The sequence below is a fragment of the Corvus cornix genome, chromosome 4, assembly GCF_000738735.6.
Source record: "Corvus cornix cornix isolate S_Up_H32 chromosome 4, ASM73873v5, whole genome shotgun sequence".
Classification (NCBI taxonomy): domain Eukaryota; kingdom Metazoa; phylum Chordata; class Aves; order Passeriformes; family Corvidae; genus Corvus; species Corvus cornix.
Window position 1 is genome coordinate 16319857 of NC_046334.1, and position 27947 is coordinate 16347803.

The window sequence follows — 27947 nt, forward strand, 5'->3', positions numbered from 1 at the left end:
ATGTGCATTCATCCGGAGTCAGAGCCATTTGACAGACACAGGAATTACACACACACAAGTAGGAGATGTCTCCCCACCCCCTGCTGCAGTGGCTGCAGGATGGTGTGGAAATGAGCTCCTGGAGCTGGGAGGCTCCTGACCTGCTGGTTAGAAAGATAGAGCTGTTCCTTCCATGGCAAAAATCATAGGGAACCTATGGTGGTTCCAAAGTGGTGCATGTAATGGGTTTGGACTTGGGGTGTGAGTGTAGGAGCGAAGCTTGGAAGATGTGCAAACACCTGACCTCACTGGTGCTCCCATCCGTTCCTTCGTGCAATTTCCTGAGTGCAGAACTACAGGGAATGCACCAAAATACACAGCTTCCTGTTGATCTTTATCATTTTTCTTTTGTCCTGCTACTGCTTGGACTTCCTCAGGCTCATTCCTGTCAAGTGCCTGGTGTAAGAGTAAGTGGCTTTGCTATGAAGCACATGCTGTTCTGAATACCTACAATTACAACAAGGTAAGATTCCCCCCACCCTCCCCCAGGTATAAGACTTCAAAAGCAGCAGCAGCAGTTCCAGTGTATTTCAGGGATATGAAAACTGAAATTGAAGCCATTGTCAAGTTGCCTGGTTTTGAAAAACTGAAAATAAGTGAAGAAACATTGTTCAGAAAAGAAAAAGCTCCTCTATCAAATGCTTATCTGGAAGCTTATGCTACCTGAATCCTTCTTTTTGTAGATTAAATTCTCCGTGTGGTAGAGTTGATTAAAAAAGTGTCAGGCTTTGCAGGAAAAATAGATTTTTAAAGAGGGTGCCTCAAATTTTGGTAAAACAAGGAATACTTCCATGCATTTCCTTTTTTTGCTTATTTGTTTGTGGTTTTGTGTTTGTTTTGAACTTTTTGCTCATTTGTTTTGGTTTTTTTGTTTTTTTAAATTATTATGCTCATGTTCTTTAGTGTGGTTTTCTCTTCCTCAAGAAGATGTAGGGTCTGTGGGAGGCAGGAAGGGCCACTGCCATTTCCCGGGGTAGGTGCTGGATCCATCCACTGTTGAATGAAGTGATGTGGGAAAGCTGTGGAGCCTTGGTAGGGTGGGTGCTGGGGCATGAGCTGCACTTATTTCTGTGGTCTGTGGCACTTCTCCTGCTGATTTGGTAGTTAAACACCTGGCTAGAGCTTCCTGAGCAGTGCAGAAGTGTTGAGGGACTGCTGGTGGATTGGTGGCTGGCTGTAGGTTGCACTTAACCAGGAACACACTGACTGTCTTCTGAGACCTGATGGTCTGGCAGTGCCTGATCCTGTGTTGTCTCTAACTCTGTTCTTGGCACGTTGACTCATCTGGAATAACAGCATGCAGGAGCGGGAACACGTATTTGCCCCATGCACCGTGGCAGTGAGTGTTTCCAGGCTCTCAGCCTTGGCACACAGCAGGCACTGGGTCAGTCTTACCTCTTTTCCCAGAACTGGTGGGTCCCTTAGGAAATGCAGTGTTGGCTTTGGAGCTGTGTGCTCCTTCCAAGTGGAAACTCCCAAGCAGGCTAGCTGCTTTCTGGCATGGGGTGGCTCAAGGGAATGCTAGCCTGCCCTGGGACCCTTGGGACTTGGCACAATCTCTAGAGGAGGATTTAATCTCCAAATTACAGCACATGATTGGTTATGCAAACATTGATAACCAATGTTATTGGTTAATGTTATTGGTAATAACCAATGTTATTATCAATTGTCAGGGAGGAGCACAAACACAGCAGTCAAAGTGTGAGGTGAGACCAAGGTTGTGCTGGCTGACTGCAGAGAAACTTCCAGGCTCATCTGACCCTATCCTTGCTGCAGCTGGGCTGGGCTGGGGTAATCCCTGGAGCAGGAGGCATGAGCAAAACCTGCTGGCACTGAAGTTGTGCCCTGAGAGCAATGCTGCAGGGAGAGGGTGAGGGCTGGCGCTGAAGAAATGCATTGGGGTTTGCACTCTTGGGGTATGAAGGGTGGATTTCTGCTCAGCCCACTTCCTCCAGAGGCTCTGCTGTTCCCTGGTAAGCCCCGGGAATGTCTGCATCCCTTTGCAGCTTGGAAGTGCAAGGCAACTGCTGTCCCCTGGCTGGCAGCCAGAACACAGCTTTCTAGAAATAACCCCGGCAGATGGGAAATGTGGCCTGCCTGCAGGTATCACATTCAGCTGCTGGGGTGGGAGGCTCCTAGGAAAAAAAAGATCTTCTAAAAGGTCTCCTGTGTCCATGTGAGCCTGAGAATCCGTGCAAGGCTGGAAGTGTGGTGGCTGATTTATGGGGTTGGACAATGTTTAGGGTATTTGCAGCTGGGAGGCCTCTCAGTTTGGAGGGAGGTTGATGATACATCAGCTCCCAGACTGTAGTCCCAAAGGCATGGCCAGGCTGGACTTGTATTATCTGGATATTTTTGCCCCTAGGCTGTTTTGTAGCTCTACCCTTTATGTGGAAAGGGTGTTACAGAGCATTCACCACATTCTGGGTGTTTACGGGAATCAAGGTGCAATTTCCCATAAGATCTTATTTTAAAAGAAGAATGAAAAGCAAAACTGAAAGCTGAGCCCAGTGGGAAAGGAGGCAAGTGCTAACATGTGCCCATGTGCCCCAGCTCCCACAGAGGCACTGGCACAGTTGTGCCTGGCCTGGGAGCAGAAACCTCTGTCAAAAACCTCTACCCAGGTTAAGCCCCACTAAACAGGTGAGAATAGGGGAAAAATTTAGAACTCCTGGGGTGCCCCTGCATGGGCAAAATTGCCCACGGGATGGTTTGGAGGCTGTTGCTGTTTAAATCACCCCTTGCACATGGGGTGCATTGCTTTTGCTGAGTCCATCTCCTGCTGCCCCGCTCCCTGGAGAGTTAAACCCTGATTTAGGCTTTTTTTGAGAAAATGATGAAAGAATTCCCATCCTGGATTTCAGACAAGTGACTCCAGGAGCTGTGCCACTGCCTCTCCCCTTCCTGTACCACCCATGGCCAAGCTGGGGTTAAAGCCAAAAGGGCAAGGAGCAAAGGTATGGCCCCAGGGCAGGTAAAGGCCTTGCCATACACAAGCATTGTTAAAGATAAATCTACTGCCCAACAGAAGCAGGTGAGCAGCAAAGCCTGCCTGCAGAACAATAAAAAAATCCCTCCTGCAGGACTTGGAAAATGATTGGAGGAAAGGCTCCAATGAGCAGCACAGATAAGAAATGTAGGTGAAATGGTCCTTACCACATCTGCACAGCATGCCTAACCTTTTTATTAACTGTGGCTGCTAAATTTTCCTGACTGACACAGTTCCAGTAGCATTTACAGCACAATAATAGGAAATAATTATTTTACACAATGTCATTATTCTTAAAGAAAAAAAAATTTTCCCTTTTTTCCCCCCAGAATTTTCTGTGCTTCATGTAGGACTGTCCTCCTGCCAGGCCAGAATACACACCCACTGGGGCCAGGGCACACCAGGCTGCAGCTCTCAGCTGCACACACTGGCACTCTGGCACTGCAAGATTTCTTCCCCAGAGCTCACACCCTGACTACAAGTCCTCTTTATCCCATGTATTTGCTATCACAGCAGTAATTTTTTTTTTTACTTCTCTTTTTATGGAAAAAATGTATAATTTTGTTTCCATTTACTCCATTTCCTTTCCTAACATTTAAATGATGTCACTTTGCTGCAGTTAGATGGGATGGGTCCCTTCAATTTGCTGCTCCATTCCCTGATCTAGGTGCATTTTTCTTGGTTGGGATCATGTGGGTGAACTGGGAAGAGCTTCATCTCATAGGGGTGGGATCTGGGTATGTTTCTTAGGGTGAGAGAGTGCACTTTGCAGGTCACTGCCTCTCCAGCCACCCTGAGCACACCTTGTCAAAGCCAAGCCTCAGGTGCACTTGCTCAGATGGCATCTATTTATCAGCAGGGCATTTGGAGAAATGAAGTCTATCACAATATTTGAAAAGCTCAATAAAGGAACAGATGGCTTTGATAAGAGTTGATCTGGCTAATGAAATAAGGGTTAACACTTCAACTGAGAAACAGTTTAAACTGGCTTTCAACAGTTTTAATTGTATTTAACACATGCATCAGGGTGTGGAGCAGCTCCAATGGCTGCTGCTGAGTGATCCCTACGCCCATTTTCCCCCTTGCTCCTCTTTCTGGGTGGGCAACCTTTCTTGCCAGGCCTCACTCCAGCTTTGGAGCTGAAAGGAGCAGGACAGGAGAAAAAGGTGGCAAATGTATTTTCAAAAGACACGTATCTCCCAGAAATGAAAACAAACTCAAAGCAATTCCCTTTTCCATTTTCTTCATCTCTGTGTACCTTTTCCTCCCAAAAAATCCAGTCCAGAATAACCACAGCCAGTCTTCAATGGTAGTATCACCCTGGGAAGGACTGCAACTTGAGGGACATGACGTTGCTTTGCTTCCTCCTGAGCTGTGAGTGAGGTCTGCAAGGGCAGGGGTTAGCTCTGTGGTAGTCCTGTCCTTCACATGAAAAATAAAATACTGCCAAGGCCTGATCCTGCTACTTGATGTCAGGACATGGGGGGCTCAGAGTTGCCACTTCTCTGTCTCTGGAAGAAAGCAGATGTGAGTGGCCTGCAGTTCACTCCTCATGAAGAGCACTGATGTGGTGAAATTTGGACAGGGAATGTACATGTGCGGTAATTCATCAGGGGCGGAAATACTAATGAACAGACAGCAAAGCAAAGCTGTAATTGGGAACATTTGCTTGCGTTGGAGCAGGTTGCTTTTGCAGTCCAGGAAAATTGCCAGGGAGATCCCCTGTGGGTCTCAGTGGCCCAGCAGGAAAACCCAGTGTAGATTGGGACAGAAGAATTCAAACGCTGCTCACAGCACCCCAGGAGCATCCTCACATCTGCCCAGAAGTGTCATTGCAATTGTGCCTTCTTGTCAGCCTCTGGCACATCCACCCCTGGGAAAGCCAGGTGTAACCTCAAACAAGGTGAGGGCAGGCACTTGTGGCTGCTCGACTTTGCCAAGGCAGTGTTGGTGGAGATGTGGGAGAAAAGACTCTTCCCACAGGTCAGCGTGAGCTTGCAGTGGGCTTTGGGATGTGCAGCATTACCATGAGGGAGGCAGGTGATGCCTTATTGTGGGATGCAGTTCCAACACAACGTGCCCACGTGTCTTACCTCCCTTTGCACCCTCACACCCCCGACAGGGAGATGCTGCAGGATGAGGGTCATGGGAGAGGGGCTGCTCCTCCCATGGTGTCCCCTGAAGAAATGATTGTAGGAAATGTCTCCATGGACCCTCGTAACATCACCCCTCGACAGCTGATGCCTGCCTGCATCTCTCTTGCTTCCTGCACTGGGTGGGCTCCAGCACATGCTTGCTGTCCCCAGGCTGTGCCCTTTTTTCAAGCTGTGATTTTTTAATTTGTAATAGGTTTTTGGTGGGCCTGTCAGCATCATGCGTTTTCCAGCACTCAGAGGGACACCATCTGCTCAAAAAAGAACTGTGAACAAAATGTCTCAGACACTCAGAGTTTACCAAAAATGAAATTGCCTTAAAATCCCATATGGTGCATTGTTTCCTTTCCAGTATTGGCTGACAGCAGAGGTGAAGTGACTAAGGCAGTTTCTCATTAGTTGCTGCATTTTCCTTTCTGGCCAAAATCACTGGGGCTGAGCACTCACTTCTCACGTGTTTGACAGAAGGTTTTCTTCAACCTCAGCTGCTGAAAGCCAGAGGGTGCTGGGATTCAAAGACCTCCCCTGTATTACTTTTAAGGTGAGCTTCCCTGACTTTTGCTGTCATGAGAAGCCTTGCAGGGAGGGATGCGGTTAATGCTGATACCTCAAGCATATTTTTTTCCAGGCACCTGATTTTGGGGCCTCTCTTGGTGACATGGAGGCAATAGCTACTCCTTGCCCGAGGAAAGCCATGCCTGGAAAGTCACTTTTGGCTCCTGAGCATGGCAGTGCCATGGGGCAGAGGAGAAACCTGGCCAAGATCTCTGGATTTTGTGAGGTTGCAAAAAAAGAAAATGCTGCAAGGAACCATTTATTAGTCCAGGATAACATAGGATTTGAAATACCAAAGCAGGAAGAATGTTATTTCAGCTCTAAAAATAGCCCCCTCAGCCTTTAAAACACCGAGAAGCATACACAGTACATGCCTTTCTGTGGGAGTGTCTGTCCTCTCCCTTGATGATGCAGCCACTTTGGAAAGGGCTCAGGGGACCTGCTGGTGCAGTGCTTGCTCTGAGGATCAGCACTCTGAAGGATTTTCAGTCCCTGGGGATCAGTGACACGAAATCTTTTCAGAGTGTTCTATGAGGGCCAAACCTGCAGAGTGAAGGAGTGCTCCTTGCTAAAAGGGCAGACTATGAAATGCAGATAAACTGCTAATGTATAACTCAGCTCTGTTCTGGAGGCTGACATGGATTTGGGCATCTGTCTGTTTTGTGTTCGTTCGTAAGTGATGGCACCAGGACAAAATTTTGTGTAAGTGCTACCTTATTTGGATTTTAGGAAAACAAACAACACAGTTGCTAGATAACATCAGTTATCCTGACACAGAGGGATGGGAGGAAGAGGAAAAAGAAGTGGTAGCATTCATGTTGACTTAATCCCATGAAGATCAGACAGTGATGGGATCCCTCCACTCCAGGAAACAGTCCCAAATGGTGATCACCGAGCTGTTTTGCTGGGAATGTTTCTTCTCAAAATTCCAACCACAGAGATACTTTACAGAGATCACAAAGCCCACCACAGTAGGAAAGGGAAAAGGGGTGGAAGATGCTGTTCTTGGGGTCTCTTGCTACTGGGTGGCTGCTTCCTTATTTCAAAATACCCATCCAAATGGGCAGCACTCCCGGGAGGGCTGCAAAGATGCGGGGTTTGTGCGGCGAGCCCTCTCCGGTGCCTCCGGGGGCTTGGAGCAGAGGGCGCACGCAGAGCCGCAGGCTGGGTAGGTGCTCCTGGCGCTGGGAAGGGCGGGCAGGGAAGAGGGCAGAGCAGGGACGCTTTCGCACGGCCGCACCGGGGACGGCCCGCAGACAGCGGGACCGGGCGGAGCTGCGGCTGCACACGGGGCGTGGCGCTGGCCGTGTCCGGGGGATGCCCTGAAGCGCCCGGGGGGACTGTGACGGCATCCCGGCATCCCAGCATCCCAAACCCGCGGTCAGAGCGACACAGCGGCTCCATCTCCAGTAGCCCCCTCCCCCCCGCGCTGCTCCGGGGCCCCCGGTGGCCGCGGCGGCTCTGGACCCGCCCGTCCGGGGCGGGGCTCGGCGGAGCTGGGGCTCGGACCAGCCCGGCCGCGCTCGCCGCCGCCGCCGGAGCCGGAGCCGTCCGCAGGTGCGCAGGTAGGAGCCGCTCCCGGGAGCCTGCGCCGGGAGTGCCAGACACCCCCTCCCGCCCGCTGCCGTCTCGCTGCCGCCCCGCCCTGTCGCGGATCGTCGCCCCCGCCCCGGCCGTGGTCCGGCTGCCCGCGGCCGCCGGGGAGCCCTGGAGCTGCGGGCGGGGCTGGGGCTGCAGCCTGCGGCAGGAGCCGGGACCCCGCGCTGCCTGTCCTGGAGCGTCCTGTGTCACCGCAGGTAGACACGGGCTGGGTAGGAGGATTAGAGCTGCTTCACCCAGGGCCTGAAGGATCCAGCTGTGGAAGAGCTCTGCCAGGTCATGATTTCGGCATCCCTCTCATCCATGAATCCCTCTGGGGCATCCATCCCTTGGGCGCTGAGGGATGTGGTGGTGACAGAACTCGGCAGGGTCCTCGGCCGGGTTGCTGCATAGGGGTCTGTGAAGAAGCTCACCTGGGTTGAGGTTGTGGAGTGGGACAGGTCCAGCCTTCCCCAGATCCTGCCAGGACGTCCTGTCAGGACATGCAGGCTGTGTCCAGTTAAAATTCGTGGAGGAAATTTAAGGTGTTGAGAAAGGCTGTTCAGCTGTGCTGTGGTCCCTCAGGGAAGGAAGGACGAGAGCCTCTCTCTGAGTGATAGGAAGATGCTGGGTGCTGATGTCCCAGGGTGATGATGGGGTCGCTTGGGATCTCAGTCTTAGTTTTTAATTAGAGCATCATCCTTGTGCCAAACCTTTGATGCAGAGTCCTTAATCTATAAAGGTTGCAGAAATTATGAGTTAACCTTTCTGCTTTTTTTTTTCCTTTTTTTTTTTTCTCTTTTAAACAAAGCTACTTGTGGAAGTGACCCTAAGGGTTGTCTGATCAACATTCACACAATCCTCATGCCATAGCAATGTACGCACATATGGTTAATTAGGATTAGCAATTCAATATGGAGGAGGGCAATGTGTGAAAGGTGTATCCTGACACTGCGTGCCTGTTGTGTCTTGCTCAAACAGATGACAGTGCCTAAAAGAAGGGGACTTGATTCTTGCCCACCTTCTGCCTTTGAGTAATGGGATGAAGAGAGGGGATTCCTATTTGCTTGACAAATGTCTTGCTCCTGATTTCACTGCTGAACTACTAAAAGTCAAATTGTTTTCTTGTGATTATCCATGCCCAGCTGTCAGCATTTTCTGAACCTGGATGCTGAAAGTGCAGTTGTTTCATTTCCCCTTTTAAGATTCTTTGTGCTGCAGTGTTTGCTTTCCAGATGCAGAGCAGGGATGTGTGCTTGCAAGAACACCAACGTTTTCAGTTGGTTTTTTCTTGAAAGAAACGTCATGTCCATGGTTTTCTCTCTTCCCCCAGCCATTTCCGGGCAGCCTGAGATTGCAAGATTGTGGTTTGCCCCAACAGAGACGCTTTAAGGTCCCAATCCTGCAGTCCAAGCTGAAACAATGAACTGCGATTGCAGGTTAAGAGGGAGTACAGAAGCTGAGAAAGGTCTGTGAGCAAAGAGAAAGATGATCCTAAACAATGTATTGGGAAGGATACACTGGGATAGGGGGTGGTGGCAGGTGAGGAGGCTGCTGCTGCAGTAGGAGGCTTGGACCAGCACTCTGTGAGCACATGCTCCTCTGTGTCACTGATTTCCAGTGTGACCTCTCAGCGAGCAAATCACTGGCCCTGTTGCCTAAAATGGGAGTAATTGTGGGGTTCTTCTGCCTCAAGAAGACTTGCAAAGGTCTTTCCTCACCTTGGGTCCCTGCAGGTTGCAGAAGAGGTCACCTGAGGCTGAAGGATGAGGGCAGGATGAGAGTGAAAAGGAAGAAAAACACATTGGGAACAGGTGGAGAAAGAAGGGCAGAGTGAATGGGAGGAGAGAGATGTGAAAATGGCTATAGGTTACCTCACGTGAGGTTTATTGTACATTTTTAATGCTGAGGTTGCCTCTGGATGGCCCTGCTTGCAGGGGAGAGGTCTGGGCTGCCTCTCCCATGGGTAGCAAAGGGAAGGGAGCAAAAACCTGGAGGATGTGGGCTGATGTGCTGCAATAGTGGGGAGAGTGTCCAGCATCCTCCCTGCAATTTCCTGTGCTGGGGCAGGTCCAGGTACTTAGGGAGAGAACTTCTGCTCTCGCTGTATTATTTCCTGCTTCCCGTGAGGAACCACTGGTATTAATAGTGGTGACTGCCTGAACCAGAAGAACCAGTGGCCCTTTAGTTTTGGCACCACAGAACTGCAAGAGTGGATTCTGCCTGGCCAAGACACTGATGATGGCCACAGCTTTGTCAGAGAGAGCCTCCCCAGTGTGGTCTTGGCCCAGCTGAATGCTCTCAGAGGTCATTTAATGTGGTCTCCTCCAGAAAAGTCTGTCTCTGAAAATATTTCAACAGACTTTAAAAGTTTTAATCCCTCTGGATGCAATGTAGGGGCTGGGCACACAGGCTTGGCCCCTGTTGAACATCTGGAAGCTGTTCCCTGCTCCCCTCTGTCCATTGTGTTTGCATGAGGGGAAACGCTGTATGGCACCTTCCTACTGTAGCTCACCCAAACACCCTACAAACAGCAGCTTATGTTTGTAGCAGCTTGAGGCACTGATAAACAAATGTAGCTAATTCCTACAGATAAGGAATGCTGGCAAGGAAGTGGTGAACACAGAAGTGCCTGTGTATGACTGCTTATGTTGTACTTTGTCTCCCAGGGAAAATGATTTCCACAGGTGTCAACAGAGTCAAAAGACAATCCCTGTGCCAGAAGGGGCCTCTTTAGTGGAGTGGCAGAAGCCAAGTCACGGGTACTGCACATCTATTCCTTGTAGCTCACCCTCTGGGCCATCACCTTATTGCTGCTCCTCTGGGGCTTTGGTGGTGAATATGTGAAGAAGAGGCACCTCTTTCTGTGGAGGAGGAGTGAGTCGTCAGGCTGAAGAGGTTGGTGAGGGAAAACTGTCCTGAGAAAGCTCAGTATGCTCTGCCACAGTCCCTAACAGCTCTCAGGCCTGGGGTGTTTTCCCCGTGACAAGTTGCATTTACCAAAGGAAATGCTGCTCTGGGGACAGCGTACGTCTCTCCAAAAGTGTAGAGCTGCAAAATGCAGTGAAGAAAGGAGCTTGTGCTTCCACAAGGTGAATAGAAGAGGGGTGGAAGGGATAAAATAGATGAAAGACAGGGTAGACAGGTGGGAGAAGCCCCGCTTGCACTTCATGAGAAGCTCTGTAGCTTGAGTTTGTGTTTTCTATTTGGTGGGAAAAAACAGTGGCAGGGTAGAAAAGGCAGAGGAACCTGGAATTTTTCTGGCCTTGCAGGGTGTGTACTTTCTCATCCATAAACTATGGGAGAAGGAGACAATATGATCAGGAATAATGTTCTGCCAAGTCTGTTCCCCTGGGCTTAGTCTGTTTTTCCTTACCTTCAAAGCTATTTGTAAGTCAACACATGAGGTTTCACCTCCCTGTTAAGTGTTCTTTGCCACTCCCAACACTTACATTGTTTTCCTGATAATGGGACAAACCTTTTGGGCAGACTTCCTTCCCCCTTCCGGTGTCTTGGCTTTGCTTGCTCATGCACGTTGGAAATGCTTGGAGGCATTTGTGATTTTTGGAACTGAGGAGCAAATAAAACACGTCTATCAATTTATTAATACCCTGTCAAGATCTCTGTACTTTATGGGTGGAGAAACACTCATTCTGCTTATTGTGGGTTCAGACTGTGGTCATTAGATTGGGGTGGTTGAGGTGGAGGACAGTCACTGGACAGCCTGTCTGCACAGTGCCTCTGACTTCCTGGGCTTTGCCATAACATCAGCCTGCATTTCTGTATTGCCTGCAGAGCAAGGAGGTGGTTTCAGAGGCTTTCCTCACAGCACAGCTGAAGCTGGGAGAGCTTTGCTGTCTTTTATTTTTTTTTTGAGGAGATAAATAGCCCTCCTCATTTTCCAGCAGCTCTTTACTTTGGGGATTGGCTGGGACTTTAAGGTAAGTGCCCTTCTCACAAGCATCCCAAACCAAAGGATTCTCAAGGGGAAGATATGCCCTTGTGGTTGTGGTGGTGGTGTGAGACTATGGGTTTGGTCTGTCTTGAGACTCTGCTAGATTTCCCTTGCGTCTCAGAAGTCTGGTGAAAGTGGCTCCAGTCTTGAGCATCTCTGTGTAAAGGAAACTTTCCTGTCTGACCACCCAGGAGCCACTTTGGCAGTCACATTCCCACTGTGCCAGGCTGGGACTGAAGCCCTTTCACAGCATGTGGTTCCATTAAGCTGGTGTGTACCCTGCTTGACTCCTCACACAACCCACACTCACACAGTCAGACAGGTTTCCCTCACTGGCTGGACCCCAGGATTCCCATAGCAGAGTCCCACAGGTCTGGACCCTTTAAGTAATTTAATCATGGTGCAGTAACACCATGACAGCTTGAATTGGTGCCTTGGGTAAGGGGGACTCTGAACTAAAGAATCCCCAGGCTTTTATATCCTCACAGTCTGTGCACCAGTTCCAATTGTGGTATTTAGTCTGGGGCCTTCTTGCTGTTTATTTGGTTCTGTGGAGTCTCTGGGTGACCAGCCACCCTTGGCCAGTGCCACAGGTCCCCATGCCCTGTGCTAGGCAAAGGGTGGGGGCCAGGTCTCAGCTCCTTGCCTGCGGCTCCAGCCACCACCACAATCTGCAGCTCCCACTGCGGCTGCTCACCAAGCTACTACGTGTATTCCTCAACATCTGCATTTGCAGAGGTGGTAAAGCATCTGCTCTTGGGTGTGGGCAGTCCAGCACACACTGGGAGGACTCACTGGGAGCTGGTTGCCACCTGGCTTGTGCAGCCCCTGAGGTCAGGAGGAGCCAGGATGGCTGAATCTTGCAGTGAGTGCTCCCAAGCAGAATGAGATCCCTGGGGCAAAGCACACAGCACCTGCAAAATGCAGTTCTCCCCAGCTCACCCTGGCTGCTCCTGCCTGGTTTCCCTGCCTACTGCCCCAGCTCCTTATGTCTGAACTGGATGTTTCCTTCTGCCTCACCCAGCTCCTCTCTCTGCCTCCTTTGCCGTTTTGCAGGCTGAGGGCCACCACTGCCCAAGCCCTGCTCATGGTACGAGTGGGACCTCATGGAAATCAGTGTGATCTGGCATAAGTCCATGGGTCGAAGCCTACAGAACACCCCTTTGGTCCTGTGGTGGCAGATCATATTCATTTTTCTTTTCTAACACCCAGGAGCGTGGTCTGGAAGCGGGGCGTGCCTGGTTCGTGCAGCGCCAAGTGTGAGACCGGCAGACTCAGCCCACAAGAGTTGACAGTCGGCGTCTCTGGCTGTAACACAGCAGCTCAGCACTGGTTGCTAAATGGCCTGTAAGTACTTACACCCATGTGTGACTGAGGGTGAAGGTTGTGGGGCAGCAGGAAGCAGAAAACCGAGGGCACTTTTTGAAGTACAGTGGGGTGCGCTGGCCTCAGGACCCAGCAGTGCTGCGGGAATATCTCTGGGTCAGACACTGTGGTTATCAGTATGTCCTTTTCTGCCCCTGTTTGTTGGTGACTAGAAGGTTTCATTTCTTTGTTGCACTTGGCCCATCTCTGATAGGTTTATGTTGGCCAGAGCATTTCATTAGCACACTGGATGCAGTCACAGTGTGTGAAATGAGACAAGAAACGTGTACTGATGTTGCCGTGGCTGAAAACATTGCCTCTCAACATTGTTGCAGGATTACTGACGCATCTCCTGCTTCCCCCATGCACAACCCGGAGATGTCTTTACCTTTTCCCATTCCTCTTGTATAAATAAAATGAAAATGGCATTTCTGCACATCTGTGAGATGTTAGGTAGGTGGGTACCTGAAGCAAGCAGAACATCAGACCCTGCTGACAGAGGGGATCGCTTCTTTTCTTGTTATCCCACCGTTTTGTTACGTATTTACAAGCCTCTGTCACATCTTATCTCTCTCATTGTGCACTCACACTGGAAACCTTGAGATAAACCTGAAAACACCCTGCTTTGTTATGTTGGCATTTGTGCCTTGTGGGTGGCAGGTTATATAATGTGCTGGTTTGTATCCACTCAGTTACAGTCATTAGGTATCAAGTGACTGTGGTTATTTTTGCTTTTAAAACCAACAGAGAGCTATAGTGGGCTCCCCCAAAAGACAGAATGTGTTTGTTCCCCTTTTATTGTTGCTGACTGGCAGCACTTCTTTATGACTTGCTCTATGTTTTGAACAGTGTCCTCCTTCTCTCAGTGCTCCTGGCTTTGTACCTGTTCTCTGAAATAACCCCATGGCCTAGTGCTGTGAAACGCAGGAGTGTTGCTCTGGCTTATGCATTTCAAATGCATCTGCATGCTTTAGTCTTAAAAAAGATGTATGGCTCTGTTAATGTGGTAATTTTGTCCTTCCTTACATTCATGTTCTCTGGTAAAAGCAACTTCAGGAGGAGCCTCTAACTTTGCTTGGCAGATGAAATTAAGATGTCCATATTAAATGAACCTTGAGCAAGCAGCAGTATATGTTTGGTGAACTGCCTGCTGTAATTGAAGTGTGTACATTAGAGGAACGGAAGCTTAATTGGTTGAGGGTGTATAGCGGGGCAATGGTAAAAAAAGCAGAGCAAGCAGCTGACAGTCTAAGCAGATTTAGACATAAAAATGGAACTAGAGATGAGTAAGCTTGCATTGAGAGAAAATCTCAAGACACACACTGGGGCAGTGCTAATGAGAAACTCTTTTCAGTTCTGCACCCTGACTCATATTAGCTGGCAGCAGGAGCACACCTCAACAGTGGTTTTGCAGTGCTGGTGTGAGAGTGTGTGTCAAGAGGGACTGGAAAACCACATGTAAGCTTTTGAGAAGGTGGGCTGGGTCAGCTGTGATGCTGAAAATATTTTCGTTAGCTTTGTGAATCCATTGCACCATGAGGGCTTTCTGCCGCTGAAGGCCTTCCTGTGCAAGCCTTAAAAACGGAAGACGAATGGGCATGGGAAATTACCAGCTGCCTGTTGGATGCAGTGTGTTTATTTGGGAGAACATGGGCTGGCAGAGATTGCTGTTGTTGCCAGCTGGAGTTGACTGCTCAGATTTGGCACCACTGGTCATGGCAGCAATGCAGAACAGAGCTGTGGAAAGGAAGGCTGGCTTTATGTCATCCCCGTGGAGCAATTAACTGTCAAAGAATTTGTTTCTACATTTCCCGTAAAGAATTTTGGTAATTTCTCCTATCACTCTTGGCCTTTTACTTTGGCTAAACTGGTGTGGCGCTGCAGAAGAGGGTGATGTTTGGGTTCCTTGTTCTCTTGTTCCTGTCTGCTTTTAGAGGTGCTGGTCTTAGTGTGCACAGAGGTCTCCCAGCTTGAAGATACAAGCACTGGGGACATCCCTGAAGAGGACAAGGCTAACCCAAAGGCAGCTGCTGAGAATGATGTCTGCTGAACACTAGTGCAACGCTAGGCAGGTTTGGCACATGCTTAGGGTTTCTCCTTTGGAAGAAGTTGGGATTACATGTAATTTTGTTCCTGGCACCCGAACAACACAGCAGGGAATAAATGAGAAATGTGCGGGAGCTGAGCTCTGTTTTTAAACCGTCCCCTGCCCACGTGGGGATGCTGAAACATATCCAACCATGTGTGGGCTGTGCCAATGGCCAACATTAAAAGGTGTTGCTGTTTGGGGACGTGGGGGGAAGGGACTCTTCTTCCCTACTTTTGGTATTTCATCCATCAGACGCAGGTGGTTTCCTTCTTTTTAGCTGGCTGAAATTAGGGTGTCTGAACTACAGAGCCAGCTTCCCATCAGGACACTGTGCTCTGCACTGATCATTCATTTAATATTCAATGATTAGATGTCATTTTCTGTTAGTGGCTGATGGAAGGGGACTCAGTGTGGCACAGTGAATATTAAACAGAGGGCTGTTTTCCAAGGGGGTGAGTCTGTAGCCATGTTGCTCTGACTCTGGGAAGGTTGGGCACTAGTCCTGGCTTCACTCCATTTTAGAGCTCAGCACAGAGCAGTGGTTATCTGGACAGTATTTTCACATTTCCCCACTTCATTCTGGTGTGGAGTCCCTGTCCCTGTGTTCTGCCTCACTGCTCTGCCTGGGGGAAAAGCCCTTGCCACGTCCCTCTCTGCATGACGGACAATGCTGAAATAGCTTGTGAAGTTTCCATGCTGGGAGGTGGAGGAGCTATGGCAACCTGTTAATGAGGACAGGTGTTATGGCTGGTGTTTGCTTTTATTGTGTAAAAGAAACTTTTGTGCCTTTCCAAAGGTGAAGGGTAAATAAGATGTGCCATCCCCTGACATGAAAGAATTGTGTTCCCTTGGCTCAGCCCAGCCACCACCAGAGACAAGAGGAGAGTCCAGCACAGCAGTAATTACCTTGCAGAGCAGACAGGGACAGGAGGTGATGTTACCTGCCTGCTCTCTTCAGCCAAGGCAGGAGGGGGCAATTTGGCCACAGTTATGTCTGCCTTGCATGGGGCGCTGGCACTTGGGCACTGTGCTGCCAGGGCTGTCAGGGACACGGTCCTGTGGCACGTGCGGCAGCTGCCACCTGGAAGCAGTCCTTGACATTGCTGTCATGGGTATTCCAGTACCAGAGCACCATCCAACACCAGCTAAGGAATGCTGCTGCATTGCTGCTGAGCAGCAGGAGGAAAAGGCAAGGGCAGCACTTCATGGAATAGCTGCAAGCACGATAGCAGGAGCTGTGCGGGGAACAGAGCTGTGAAATGCTGTGTCTCCTGTACAGGAGGAGAGGAATAGAGGTGAGATGGGAGATCAAGTCCCCCTCACTGATAATTTCTTCTGATCTGTTACGCCATGCTAAAGATCTGTATGCACACTGGAGCTGCCTGCTTTTTAAATCAGCATACTTAATACTTGCATCATTTCATGCTCCTTGTCTGCAGTTCTCTCTGCTTCCAGGTCAGGGAAGAGACCTTATCTGATTGCTTTTCTGTCTTTTAAGGTTGCTTTTCTCTCTTACTCTAGGCTGTCTGTACAAACAGCACCAAATCATGGCCTCATGGTTTTGGGCAAGTGTGGTGTGACTCTGGCACTGCCAGGGTGTTGTTTTGTACCCCTGCTAGGTCATTTGCAGGGAAAACAAGATAGCTGACTTGTAGAGCAAGAGTGAGAGTGCCATGCCTTCTACAGGGTGTCGAGAGCCTCACTGAAGCCCTTCAGCCTCTGTCCCAGTGAGGCAGGGCCGGAGTCTGGAGCCCCGAGCAGTCCAGCCAGCGTGTCCTTTGCAGCTTGGGTGCCGTAGGGGAGCAGTGAGCTGCAGGCTGCTGTGACAGGGTGAGGGTGCTGACTCTCCTCTGGTCTTCACAGCAGGGAGCAGACCATGGCTCTGTGCTGCAGATGTAGGAAGGCCAGGGGAGCTGAGAGGAGGAGGATGACAATGCAGGTACTTTCTTTGGGGCAAAGGGAAGGGTCATGGCTTTAAGGACCTGGATGAGGTAATTGAGCTGCAAATGCCAGCAGGCTCTAATGAGAGGCCGTCATCTCCAAGCTGTCATGGCACCCCACAGTGCCTCACTATGCCTCGTGGGGCTGGTGACCCCAGGGAATACCTGCCCTGCAGCAGGGGTGGGGGCAGAGCGCAGGGGCACAGGTGCTGCTGCCCTGGTGAAAGTAAAGCAGGTGCTGGAGCTCGTGAGCCTCGTGTTGTTCTGCTTTCTTTGTGTCTCTTGGCTGTGTTGGTGCCTGGAAGAACATTTATGGAGGAGGACAAAGCCTGAGAAAATACTTGATCCATTATCAAAGGTCTCACGGGGAGACACGGGACTGTTTGTGTCCGCAGCACAGCAGTGTTTCTGAATTGCACATATTACAGGAACAGCCCTGGCATTCCAGATGCTCATCCAGCATGATCTTGCCTGGAGGGCAAATGCTTCCTCAGGAGGCAGTGTCCGCAGCACCCTTACGCCACATGCAGGGTTTCACAGTGCCTGCATGTCAAGAGCTGATCCTGTTTGCAGCGCCTCATCCCGACTCCTGACAGCGCGCTGGGTGCCGGCACTGGAGCTCGGCTCCGCTCTGTGTGTGGCCAGACACTATTTTTAGCTGCTTGCTGTGGCCAGGATGGGAGCTGGTCGTGTGCTTTGTGGGGATTATGACAGCACGGGCATCCCTCTCTCCCCATGCTGCAGGCTTTGCTGAGGCAGCGTGTGTGGAATTGGTAATGACCCTGGGTAGGAGGCTGCCTTGCCTTGTGCCTGCGGGAAGTAGCTGGGAATCAGAGCTGCAGGTCTTGTGGTCACCTTGCACAAAATCCTTGAGGGAAGTACTTTGAAAACCACTCCAATTCTGTAGGTGTGGCTGAAGAGTCTCCTGCTCCATGGCTCCAGCGCCTTGGTTGTCAGAAACTGTGTGGAGCATGCTGCCTGTGTGCAGCAGCTGAACCCCTTATGCCAGTAGTGACAGCAGGAAAGCTTTGCCGTGGCTGTGAGGAGCTCGGTGCCTTAGCACCTGCTGTGGGGATGCCCTTCTTGCTCTCAGAAGAGGAGGGCTAAGGAGGATGGGTGACTCTGCCCTCTGTTTTTACTTTGTTCTTTGTTTCTAGCAGGTATGGATGGGAAGAAATGCAGCATGTGGATGTTTTTACCTCTTGTCTTTACCCTGTTTACATCAGCTGGATTATGGATAGTGTAAGTTATCTCCTGCTGGTTATGTGGGAGCTTGCTTCTCATTAAGGAGAGTCTTTTGGGGGTGCTCTGCCCTTGAGCTACTGTGGGGCTGGGACCGCACATGATAGGGGCGGGGGCCAGTCTGTGGCAGTTCATGGCTTGGAGGATCACATTTTTATCTCTGAGTTTCTGTGCTCCCCAAGCCAAGTTGCTTTCTTCCTGATATGTCTTACTGGGAGCTGCCTGAAAAGAGAAAGAAAAAAACGTAAAAATTTCCTTTAATCACATTTTCTTTGAATGACTCAGCAAAGCTCTTGGAGAAACACTTAGGCCCTGCTTTGGGGTGGAAACTCAAAATCTTCAGCATCCAGCACTGACAACCTGCCAGCAGCTTAGTGCTGACTTCTCACTTTCTCCCTAATGCTTCCTACCGAAATGCACACAAGGCATGCACTTCCCTGAGCTGGGCTCTCTCCAAGCATGCAGGCAGATGACTGCAGCACGAATTTGGGAGTGATAAATGTGTGATCAGCAGCTATGCTCAGGTTGAGAAGCAGTTATGTTGTAGGATGTGGCTTTGGCCATGGTCTATGGATGCTGCTTTCCAGCAGCAGGGGCAGCTTAAGCCTTTTGTGTGACCTCCATTGCTTGTTGTTTTTCGTGTCCCATCCCCTCTCTATTAAAACAGCTTTTGTGGATGGAGTACCATAGTAAACCTGATGAATCAAAACAATTCAAACTAAAGATGAAAACATTCCCCTGGCTTGTTATTTTTAAGGCAGCTCAGTTCAGTGACTCTGTTCGTCTACTCGATCATGCAAACCAGATGCAACACAAAGGAAGGCACACAGGCTGAGAAATGAGCAAAACTGCCTGCTTGAGCAGAGAGAAACACAGGCTCCTCCAGCAGATCCTGCCAGTGGGCTTTGAGACACTTACTGTGTTGTTTGAGTGATATTTGGAATAGAAGCTGGGATGAAGTTTTATACTGTTTCCTTCTTTTTTCCTTTTTATTGACAGGTACTTTATAGCAGTGGAAGACAACAAAATTCTCCCACTAAGTGTACCAGATAGGTAAGAGCTGCTTGTGGGCTTTATATTCAATCACTTGTTTCTTTAAAATAATAAAACAATTAAAGCAAAATGGGAAAGAAAACCTTGAATCTTTTTTCCTGTGCCTATGTCTCTTAGGAAACCTGGTCCCGAAAGACCGCCTTATATAAGGTAAATGAATTATTTTCTTCCAAGTACTGCTCTGATTAATGGTTTATTATTTATGTGTCTTTGCCATCCTAGAGTTACAATGATACACTTTATATTTTCAAGTATTGCAGGTGATGCACCTCCTGCAAGCTGTGTGTTTAGTCAAGTCATGAACATGGCAGCATTTCTAGGTAGGAACCACAACTGGAGTTTCTTTCTCTTTCTGCTTGTTTTAAGAGTCACTGGAACATAAGTAATATCCTGTACATATTCTTCTTGAATGTGATGATGTGAAGTCTTTTGAACTGTTCATTGCTGCTTCCCATTGCAAAGAAAGAAATGTAACGGGGGAAATACAACCTCCAGACTGCAAATGTGTTATGGGAGGTGTGGTGGTAGGTGACTGTCTTGGCCTTGGTGATCATGAAGTGGTTGAGTTTAGAACTTTTGCTGTAATGACAAAAAAGGAATTTAGGGATCAAAGCAATTCTGCTTTGATCCCTAAATTTTGAATGCTAAATTTCAAGAAAACAAACTTTAAGCTCTTCAGGGAAGTACTTAGGAGAGTATGTTGAGAATCTGCTTTTGAGGGCTTATGTGTCCATGAGTGCTGGTCAGTCTTTAAGAACTTTTAGAAGCATAGGAGCAGGCAATCCCACTGTGTGAGATTGTGCTCAAAGGGTGGGGGAGAAGACCAGCTTGGCTTAAGAGGAAAAGCCATTATATGGGCTCTGGAAGAGAGGTCAGGCTTTGCAGGAAGATTGCAGTGCTGTGGTTTGCATATACAGGGAGAAGACAGGAAAGGCCAAAGCTCCATTTGATTTGAAACTGGCCAGAGTTGTTTCAGACAGCAAAAAGAGTGTTTTTAAGTGTCAGTGGCAAAAGGATGCCTAAAGAAAATGTTGGACATATACTTGTAAAAGGCTGTAACCTGGCTAATAGGGGTGAAGAAGAAGCAGAGCCATTCAATGCTTTTTCTGCCTCAGTCTTTAATAAAATGCTGATAGACCTTGGGCTGCCCAGTCCTCTGAGTTGAAGGATCACAAGCATGGGAGAGGAGACTTTCCATTTGTGGGCACTGGAATTGTCAGGGACCAGCTGTAACAGCTGAATGCTCACAAGTCCCTTGCTCCAGATGGGATTCATCTCAGAGTACAGAAGGAGGTAGTGGATGTTAGGGCAGGACCCCTCTCTATCATCTACCAAATGTCTTGGGATTCTGGGGAGGGCCCTGCTGACTGGAAGCCAGCCAGTGTTATTCCAGTCTTCGAGAAGGGCATGAAGGAACACCCAGAGAACTACAGACCTGTTGGTCTAACCTCAGTTCCTGGAAAAATTAGGGACAAGATGATATGGACACATTTAAAGAACAGTGCAATCACCAGCCATAGTCATCATGGGCTCACAAAGGGAAAGTCCTGTTGAACAAATTCAGTATCCTTCCATGATAAGGCCACACACCTGGTGGATGAAGGGAAGGTGTTGGATGTAGTGTTTCTGGATTTTAGTAAGACTTTTGACACTGTCCCTCACAGCAACCTTCTGGAGATGTTGTCCACCTGTGGGTTCAGCAGGTTCATAGTGCACTGGGTGAAGAACTGGCTGAAGGGCAAGGCTCACAGAGTTGTAGAGAAGCTACATCTGGCTAGCATCCAGCCACCAGTGGTTGTTCCTCAGGGGTCATTTCCAGGTCCAGTTCTGTTCAATGTTTTTATCAACGATCTGGATGAGTGACATGAAGGCACCATTAGCAAGTTTGCTGGTGATCCCAAACTGGGAGGTGCTGTTGACTCTCTGTTAGGAGGCATTTCTTTACTGAGAGAGTGGTCAAACATGGGAATAGTTGAGAGGGTTGATGCCCCAAGCCTGTCACTGTTTAAGAAGCATCTGAACAATGCCCTTAATAACAATGCCCTTAACTTTTGGTCAGCTCTGAATTGGTCAGGAAGCTGAGTTCAATGATTGTTGTAGGTCCCTTCCAACAGAAATAGTCTGTTCTGTTCTAATCTCTGCTTTGTGGATAAAGTCAAACTTTCCTCTGCTGTATTTGTGTACTTCTGAGAGCTGCTTTTAGCTTTTATCTCTGCCCACCTTAGTTATGTCAAAGGAGAGGAAAACTACAGAAACATTCTAGAAATGTAGGAATGACTGAAACTGAAAGTGCCATTATTTTGCACAGCATACTTTTAATTCCCTTTTGTCATTCCCATCAGGTTTTAGAAAAAGATCACATAATTTCAGGAGTCTGTATTGTAGAAATAGAAATTTAAAAGTTCCTGTATGTGAACTTGACTAATCACAGGTGGCTGTCCCAAACAATTGCCTGGGGATGAAAAATAGAAGTCCTCTTTTTGGGGGGGAACAAAGTTCTCATTTTTAAGGATTTGGAGCGGATTGATTCACTAGAGCAACTGTGAGAGAGTAAATTCAAATATCTTATGCAGTTTGGGTAAAAGTGGGTATTTGTCACTTACGGTGCCCTTATTTTCCTAAACCATGTTTTTTATATTATACCAGGGGTTTTGTGGAAAATGCAGATGTAATTTGCTAAGGCAAACTATTTACAACAATATGAGCTGCACGCTATCAATTTGAGCATGAGCATAAGAAGGTGTTTGACAGCAAGCAAGTTTCCCTGTTCAACTAAATTGATTTTTAGTGGTCTGGTTTGAATCCCATTTGGAGGCCAACTGACTGCCTTTCTTTCTGTGTTGTTCCATGCAGCATTCCCTAGGGAGGGCAAGCATACACGATTTGAGTATCTTCTGGGGTTATGCCATATCATACGATGTATGATATATCATATCTATCATCTATCACATACCGTGGTGCTTGGGAGAATTGTAAGCATGGAAGGACTGTTGTTCCACTCTTCATGGAATGTTTGTGGCAACAGAACTTGTTCCAGAGGAGGAGAAGAGGCAGTGGGCATTATGGCAAACCCCATATGCAGGAATATGTGCCATTCATATGCTTTTTAATACAAGTGGGGTTTGACATACCTCCTCCAGGAGAGCTCAGGACTCCTGAGTGGAGTGAAGCAATGCAAATGCAGGTGCCACTAAGTGAATGCATGGTGTGTTTGTGGAAGCTTCACAGGCAAGCAGGAAGGTGTTCTTTCCCTCAGAAAATTTGCAGACAAAGCATAATGAGGAAAGGAAGCCTGGAGCTTGGTGCATCTGGATTACAAGAGAAATGCTTCCTGTGCTTAGTCTTATCCCTGATTAAGTGGGGCCATGCAGAAGCACAGAGCTTGCTGGCCTGCAGGTATAAAGAGGAGGAGGGGGCTGTGAGCCCCCAGGCAGGTGTTCACTGCAGCAGGTTCTACCTACTGACACCCCTTGCCTTGTGTTTCCTTCCCAGCGCTTGTTATGGCTGTCCTGCGCTTCATTCAGCTGAAGCCAAAGGTGCTCACCCCTTGGCTGAACATCAGCGGCTTGGTGGCACTGTGCTTGGCTTCTTTTGGGATGACCCTACTCGGCAACTTTCAGGTACTGCCCTGCAGGCTTGGACTGCTCTGTCTGTGATGTGAGTTCCCTGCTATTCTAGGGGATCTGCTTGGGTCTTTGAGCAGCCTGTGATGTGAGCCCGGGAAAAGCATGTGCCCCAGCCCTCCCTGTACCTGCTCCAGCACCTCTGTCTGCCCCTCGTGTGCTGAGATGAAGGGCCACAATCACTTTTCACATTTGCACCTGCATGCTGAGAGCCACAGCAGGAACCTCCCGAATCTCTTGAGCCCTGGGAGCTGGCACAGATGGCCCTGGGTAAAAGGGTTGAGCGGGAAGTTTGCGGACACATCTGTGCAAACAGATGCACAAATGCCCATACAGATTTAGCAGACAGCTCCGTGTCCTTTTAAAACATATGTTGCTATAAATCCACCTCCTGCTGATCCTCAGACCTGCCAGGAGAGGGACACAGCAGAGGAGTGCCAGGACTTCTCCGGATGTGATGGGTGTCTGGATGGCGGCCCTCCCATTCTCCCTCTGTCCTGCAACGTTATAGGAACAAACACCTGCCACATCTGTAGGGATGGGTGTCCCCTGTGATCACAAGTGTGTCTGTCAGGGCTGCAGTGAAAATCAAGGCATTAGAGTTAGTGGCATGTGGGTTTGACTCTGAGGCTCTGCCTCTCACTGGGGTGCAAGTAATGACCCCCAATAATGGCAGGAACTGAGAAAGGTCAGTGCTGGCTGGCTGCTCCCCTGGCTTTGCATGACAAGGAGCTAATGCAGAAATGGTACTTGTTTTGTGAAGGGTGAGGACCTCTTTGGGTTGTACAGTTATTGAAGGAACTTGGTGTCCTTAACAGTTGACTTTTTTTTCTATTTGAATGAGGTGTGAGATAATTTGACTTTTAGGGATTGGTCTTACTAACTCCACAGCACAAGCCCAAAACCCAGAGTCTTGTTTTCTCACAGGAGCTTCCCAGCTAGGAACTATGAAGCCTTTGTAACAGCTTTGTCTACCTCTGAGAAGAATACTAAGGCACTAAGTTTCAATCTCTCCTTCCTTTTTTCACTCTTCGGAGCAAATGATTGTAATTTAACAGTAGATGCTTTGAATCATGCCTGTTTATGAATTCTGATTCTATTCTCTGATATCTGATTCTAATTATCCATTCATTGTTAGTTATCTGTATCCTTTCTTGCATCTCTTGCCAAACATGAAAGCATGTCATAATGAGACCTTTGTCCATGCCTCTCCCTGCCTGACTGCTGAGCTGAATATGCCATTAAGTCATATTTCTTCAAAATTATACATTGGGTGTTTTAGAGGGACATTATACCTGCAAGTCCCTTGCAGTGCTGGCTATCTTGGGAAAGGCAGCTCAATCCCATTTTTACCTGTATTATTATTTGGACCTACTCTTGAAAAAAAATCGGGGTAGAGAGGAGGGGAGATACCAGTGGAGGTACAGCAACTAGATTGTTGTCCTGTAGATTGTGTCTTATTTGATGGGGATTTGTTAAATCATCAAACAGGAATCAAGGCTGCAGGGAGAAGTTACAGACTGGTAGTTTCTTTTCTAGAAACGCCTCAGAGGCAGAGGGAAAAGGAAAATTGTTTGGCTTAAGTCTATGCTGGACTTTTTGATTGGATTTGTAGCCTCAAGGGATCTCTTTGCAGATTCTTGCTAGTTGAACCTGGCTGTCATTTTGCCTTGCAGTGTTGCACAGTCACTGAGCCCTGTGAGACAGGGAAGCCCAAGGAACAGGGAAGCACTGGCACTCCAGAGAGGTTGGGTTCATGTTGCCTCAGACCCCAACGGTCAAGGATGGGCAGAAGAGGAAATTTGCTGGGAGAAACTTGCCAAACCAGGAGCATGTATTTGTGTTTTGGCTTGTGCTAGCTCAAGGGGGTGTCAGGGCTCTGGCTGCCCACTCCCCAGGCAGCACTGCTCCCTGCAGCTGGCACTGAAGGTGCACAATTTGCATCCATTGCAGGGAGCTGTACAAGACCCAGTGGGTTGTCCTTGCCTGCCCTGGCCATCACTTGGAGCCAAGGAAGGATTTATTTGTGAAACTTGTCAGGGAGCTGTGGAGACAGTCCTCAAGCAACTGCATTTTCCGTGGTGCTCTTGGGCTTTGGGCAGAAGATCTGCTTGACTGTGACAGCTGTCAACTCACCTTGGTTATGTTACACCTTACACCTCTGCCAGAAGAAATGATACAGCATCTCTGTCTCTCACCCCAGTGATCCCCACTCTCCCCTGTCCCACCTCAGCAGCAATCCAGTTAGCTATCAGGTAATTCCTCTTGTGTCCACACAATCACTGTTTTGTTTGTTCCTAGCTTTCCAATGATGAGGAGATCCACATCGTGGGCACATTGCTGACCTTTGGCTTCGGGACATTGGCGTGCTGGATCCAGTCTGCCCTTACCCTCAAGATCAACCTGAAGAATGAGGGGCGGAAAGCTGGGATTCCACGAGTGGCTCTCTCAGCCAGCATCACCCTCTGTGTGGTGCTCTGTATCCTTTTGTCTTGCTCCCTGGGAAGCCAGGTATCATATTCTGCAGCAGCTCTTCTCACACCGGCCCTAGCATCTCAAAGCATTTAGGAATGCTACTCAGTTTGTCTTCATGGCACAATCCTACTTCAGTGCCATACTGTGTAGAGTATGCTTCCAGACTTCACAGAAAGGGACAATTTTGCAGGAGATCTAAATAGAATGAAAGGTTTCACTGTTTGAAAGGTGTTCCCATTGCCTGCGGTGCAGTGATCTGATCCAGTTCCCACTGGGAAGCTCCTGGAAGGTAGGGGCCCCCAGCCAGATCCCTACTTGCTGGCTTTGTCCCTGTCTAGCTGGATGCTCAAGCAAATCACTGACTTGTCTGCACCCGAGTTTCCCTCTGTAAATGTTTATCACCCCAATCTGGGGTCCAGGAAGACGTGGTCTGTATAGGAGGGCTGCTGTGCTCCATGGGCATCATTGGACACCCGACATCCCTTTCATCTCTGGCATCACATTCACACTCTCCTCATGATGGCTGGATGGGTTGACTTATCCAGGTGACTGTTCAGATTTTCTTCCCTGCTGGCTTTCAAACTGGTTTGTGTCTCTGCTCCCACTTGTTCTCCTTGACTTTCTCTTCCAGATTTCATCCTTATGGACCGGGGCATTCACATGCATGCTTCCAGGATCCAGTGGGGCCTGGTGATGTGCTTCCTGTGCTACTTTGGCACCTTTGCAGTGGAGTTCAGGCATTACAGATTTGAGATCATTTGTTCTGAGTACCAGGAAAACTTCCTGAGCTTTTCTGAAAACTTATCAGAAGCCTCCGAGTACCAGACAGATCAGGTGTAGCCTGTCCTCTGGCAGGGGGGGAGGGGGGCAGGTGTGGTCTCATGGGTGAAACATGACCTCATTTACACTTTTTTATGAGTTTGTTTTCATGTGCAATCATGATGGTATTGCCAAAGGGCTCTGAGGGTGGCTGTCTCACTAAGAGCCAAACAAACAGAGGTGTCTGCCAGAAGAGGAGTGGATCCATCTCAGCAGCAGCATGAGAGAGCACAAGCTGCGTAGTTTGTGCCACCAGTGACTCTTTTGGAGTGGCTCTGTCACACTCCTGTTGTTCAAAACATTCAGCAGCCTGTCCTTGTGACGCCCCTCTGAGACACGTTCTGCTCAGCCCACCCTGCAGAGGAGGAGGTGAAGGAAGCAGACTTCTTCGGGCACCACGGGAGTCACTGGTTCCCGAGGCAGCAGACTGCATCTTTCGTGTTTTTCTGGGGTTGTATTCTTTGCTGCCAACTGGGGGAAGTTGGTAGGATGAGCAAGAGCAGCTGTTTCTTCAGAACCTGGAATCAGATGTGGAAGACCCCAACGGACTGGCTGTTATGGCAAGCAGGCAGGCATTTCTTCCAGCCTGGAAAGCAGCCGACGGTAAATCTGGGTTTGGAAGGAACTGTGCTGCGATCAGGAGGTGAGGCTTGGCTGATGCTGCCTTGTAGCCAGGCACATCATCCCCAGGCCTGAGGGGGTGACACAGTGGGGTGCTGTGCTGGGCTTCCTGGTGGGGACTGGTGGGAGTGAGGTGCTGAATTAAGATGAGAATGTCTGTGTGCTCTGAAGATGACCCCAAAAAGGCTGCTCTTCCCAAATGTGTAGTACTTCCACCACACATCATGTATAGCATTTCAAAAATTTTTAAAAATTTTTTTTTATGTTCGCTGAGGGGGAAAACATTGTGTTAAGAGACACTAGGCTCGTCTGCCACGGGAACAGTACCAGTGGTTCTGGGCACAGGGTTTGGTTTTCCTCCTTGTGCAAGCCAAACTTCAGACATGCTGGGCTGGGCTCTGGGCCCCTCAGTGTGGCCAGTTGTCCTGAGTGGAGTCTGTCCCAGGTTTAAATGGGCTTCCAGTGTGCCAGGAGGGAGTTCTGCCCCAGGGGGTGGGTGATCTGCCTGAGGGCTGGAGGTTGGAGAAGGGAACAACAGAACCAGAAGGGCTTCTCCCTCCCTAAAGGGAGGTTTTCAAATAGAAGGTCTGTTTTCAGAGAAGCAGGAGCTCAAAGCCCATTTGAAAGCCTCATTTTGGGAAGGCTGCTGTATTGGCTGGGCAGGGGAGTGATGGGAGTTGCCTCCCATGAACATGGCTCCTATTTTCCTCCACAAATCAGGCTCAGCTTACATCTGCATCTTGTCTGAGCTGCAGGAAAACAAACAGAAATTAAAATGGTAGGAAAAGCCACTTGAAGGGGAACTTGTACTGCTCTGTGGCATTTCTGAGAAAGGGAAAAGGCAAAAGGGCATTCAGTCCTCTGCAAAGGTCACAGGCCTCTGAGGAGAAACAGTTGAGACAAACTGTATTAAGTAGAAAGCTTTCAGCCAGCCCTTTATTTTCTGTGCACCAAAACTTATTCTCAGGCAGCTGTTACAAATCCAGAGCATTTTTTGCCAACAGAGGGTTGTTGTGAATTGCTGAAGGCTTCCTCCTTGTAGCAGTGTCATTAGTGGAAAGCTTTCCTGGAAGGATGTGCTGAAGAGTGGCCAAGGACACAGCAGTGTGAGGTGCCAGCTCCCCGGAGGCTCATCCAGGGAACTCTTGGGCAAGGACAGGAGGGGGCAGTCTGGAGAACATGCAGGTGGGGATCCTCTTGCACTGGCACACACTCAATCCATATGGAGCACAAAATAGCAATTTGTTGTAACGGTGTTTTACTGTAAATAGTCCACTGTGACTTTTCCCCCCTAATTAATTAATACTTTCAGTTTATTATTTTAGATTTTGTAATTGTATCAAAGGAAAAAAAAAGATGATGTGGTTATTTTTTCTTCCTTTTGTTCCTTTTCCTATATGCAATCCAAACTGAACTTCAGGTTTTTAGGGATAACTCTGTACATTTCTTAA

At 48.8% G+C, this 27947-nt stretch overlaps 1 protein-coding gene across 4 annotated transcripts; it reads left to right on the forward strand.

The window, feature by feature from the left end:
• The first annotated feature begins 443 nt into the window (after nucleotides 1–443).
• On the forward strand, nucleotides 444–27870 carry TMEM150C (transmembrane protein 150C). 4 transcript variants are annotated; one of them, XM_010411942.3, is made up of 9 exons: nucleotides 444–502; nucleotides 12482–12616; nucleotides 17821–17905; nucleotides 18905–18958; nucleotides 19076–19108; nucleotides 19211–19278; nucleotides 22451–22578; nucleotides 24883–25060; nucleotides 25688–27870. In XM_010411942.3, the coding sequence occupies exons 2-9, from the start codon at nucleotides 12610–12612 to the stop codon at nucleotides 25894–25896; spliced, it is 762 nt and encodes a 253-aa protein (XP_010410244.1). In that variant the 5' UTR covers nucleotides 444–502; nucleotides 12482–12609; the 3' UTR covers nucleotides 25897–27870. The 4 variants fall into 4 exon arrangements, with proteins under 4 accessions (XP_010410244.1, XP_039407439.1, XP_039407441.1 ...); XM_039551505.1 differs by lacking the exon at nucleotides 444–502 and adding an exon at nucleotides 7200–7301; XM_039551507.1 differs by lacking the exon at nucleotides 444–502 and adding an exon at nucleotides 7200–7301 and having other exon boundaries at nucleotides 17824–17905.
• The last annotated feature ends 77 nt before the right edge of the window (nucleotides 27871–27947 follow it).

Excerpts from the sequence above, each read along its gene's own strand:
- TMEM150C (XM_010411942.3), top strand. Across the intron at positions 17,906-18,904 it reads TCAGCTGGATTATGGATAGT|GTACTTTATAGCAGTGGAAG; the intron begins GTAAGTTATCTC and ends TTTTATTGACAG. Across the intron at positions 18,959-19,075 it reads CCACTAAGTGTACCAGATAG|GAAACCTGGTCCCGAAAGAC; the intron begins GTAAGAGCTGCT and ends TATGTCTCTTAG.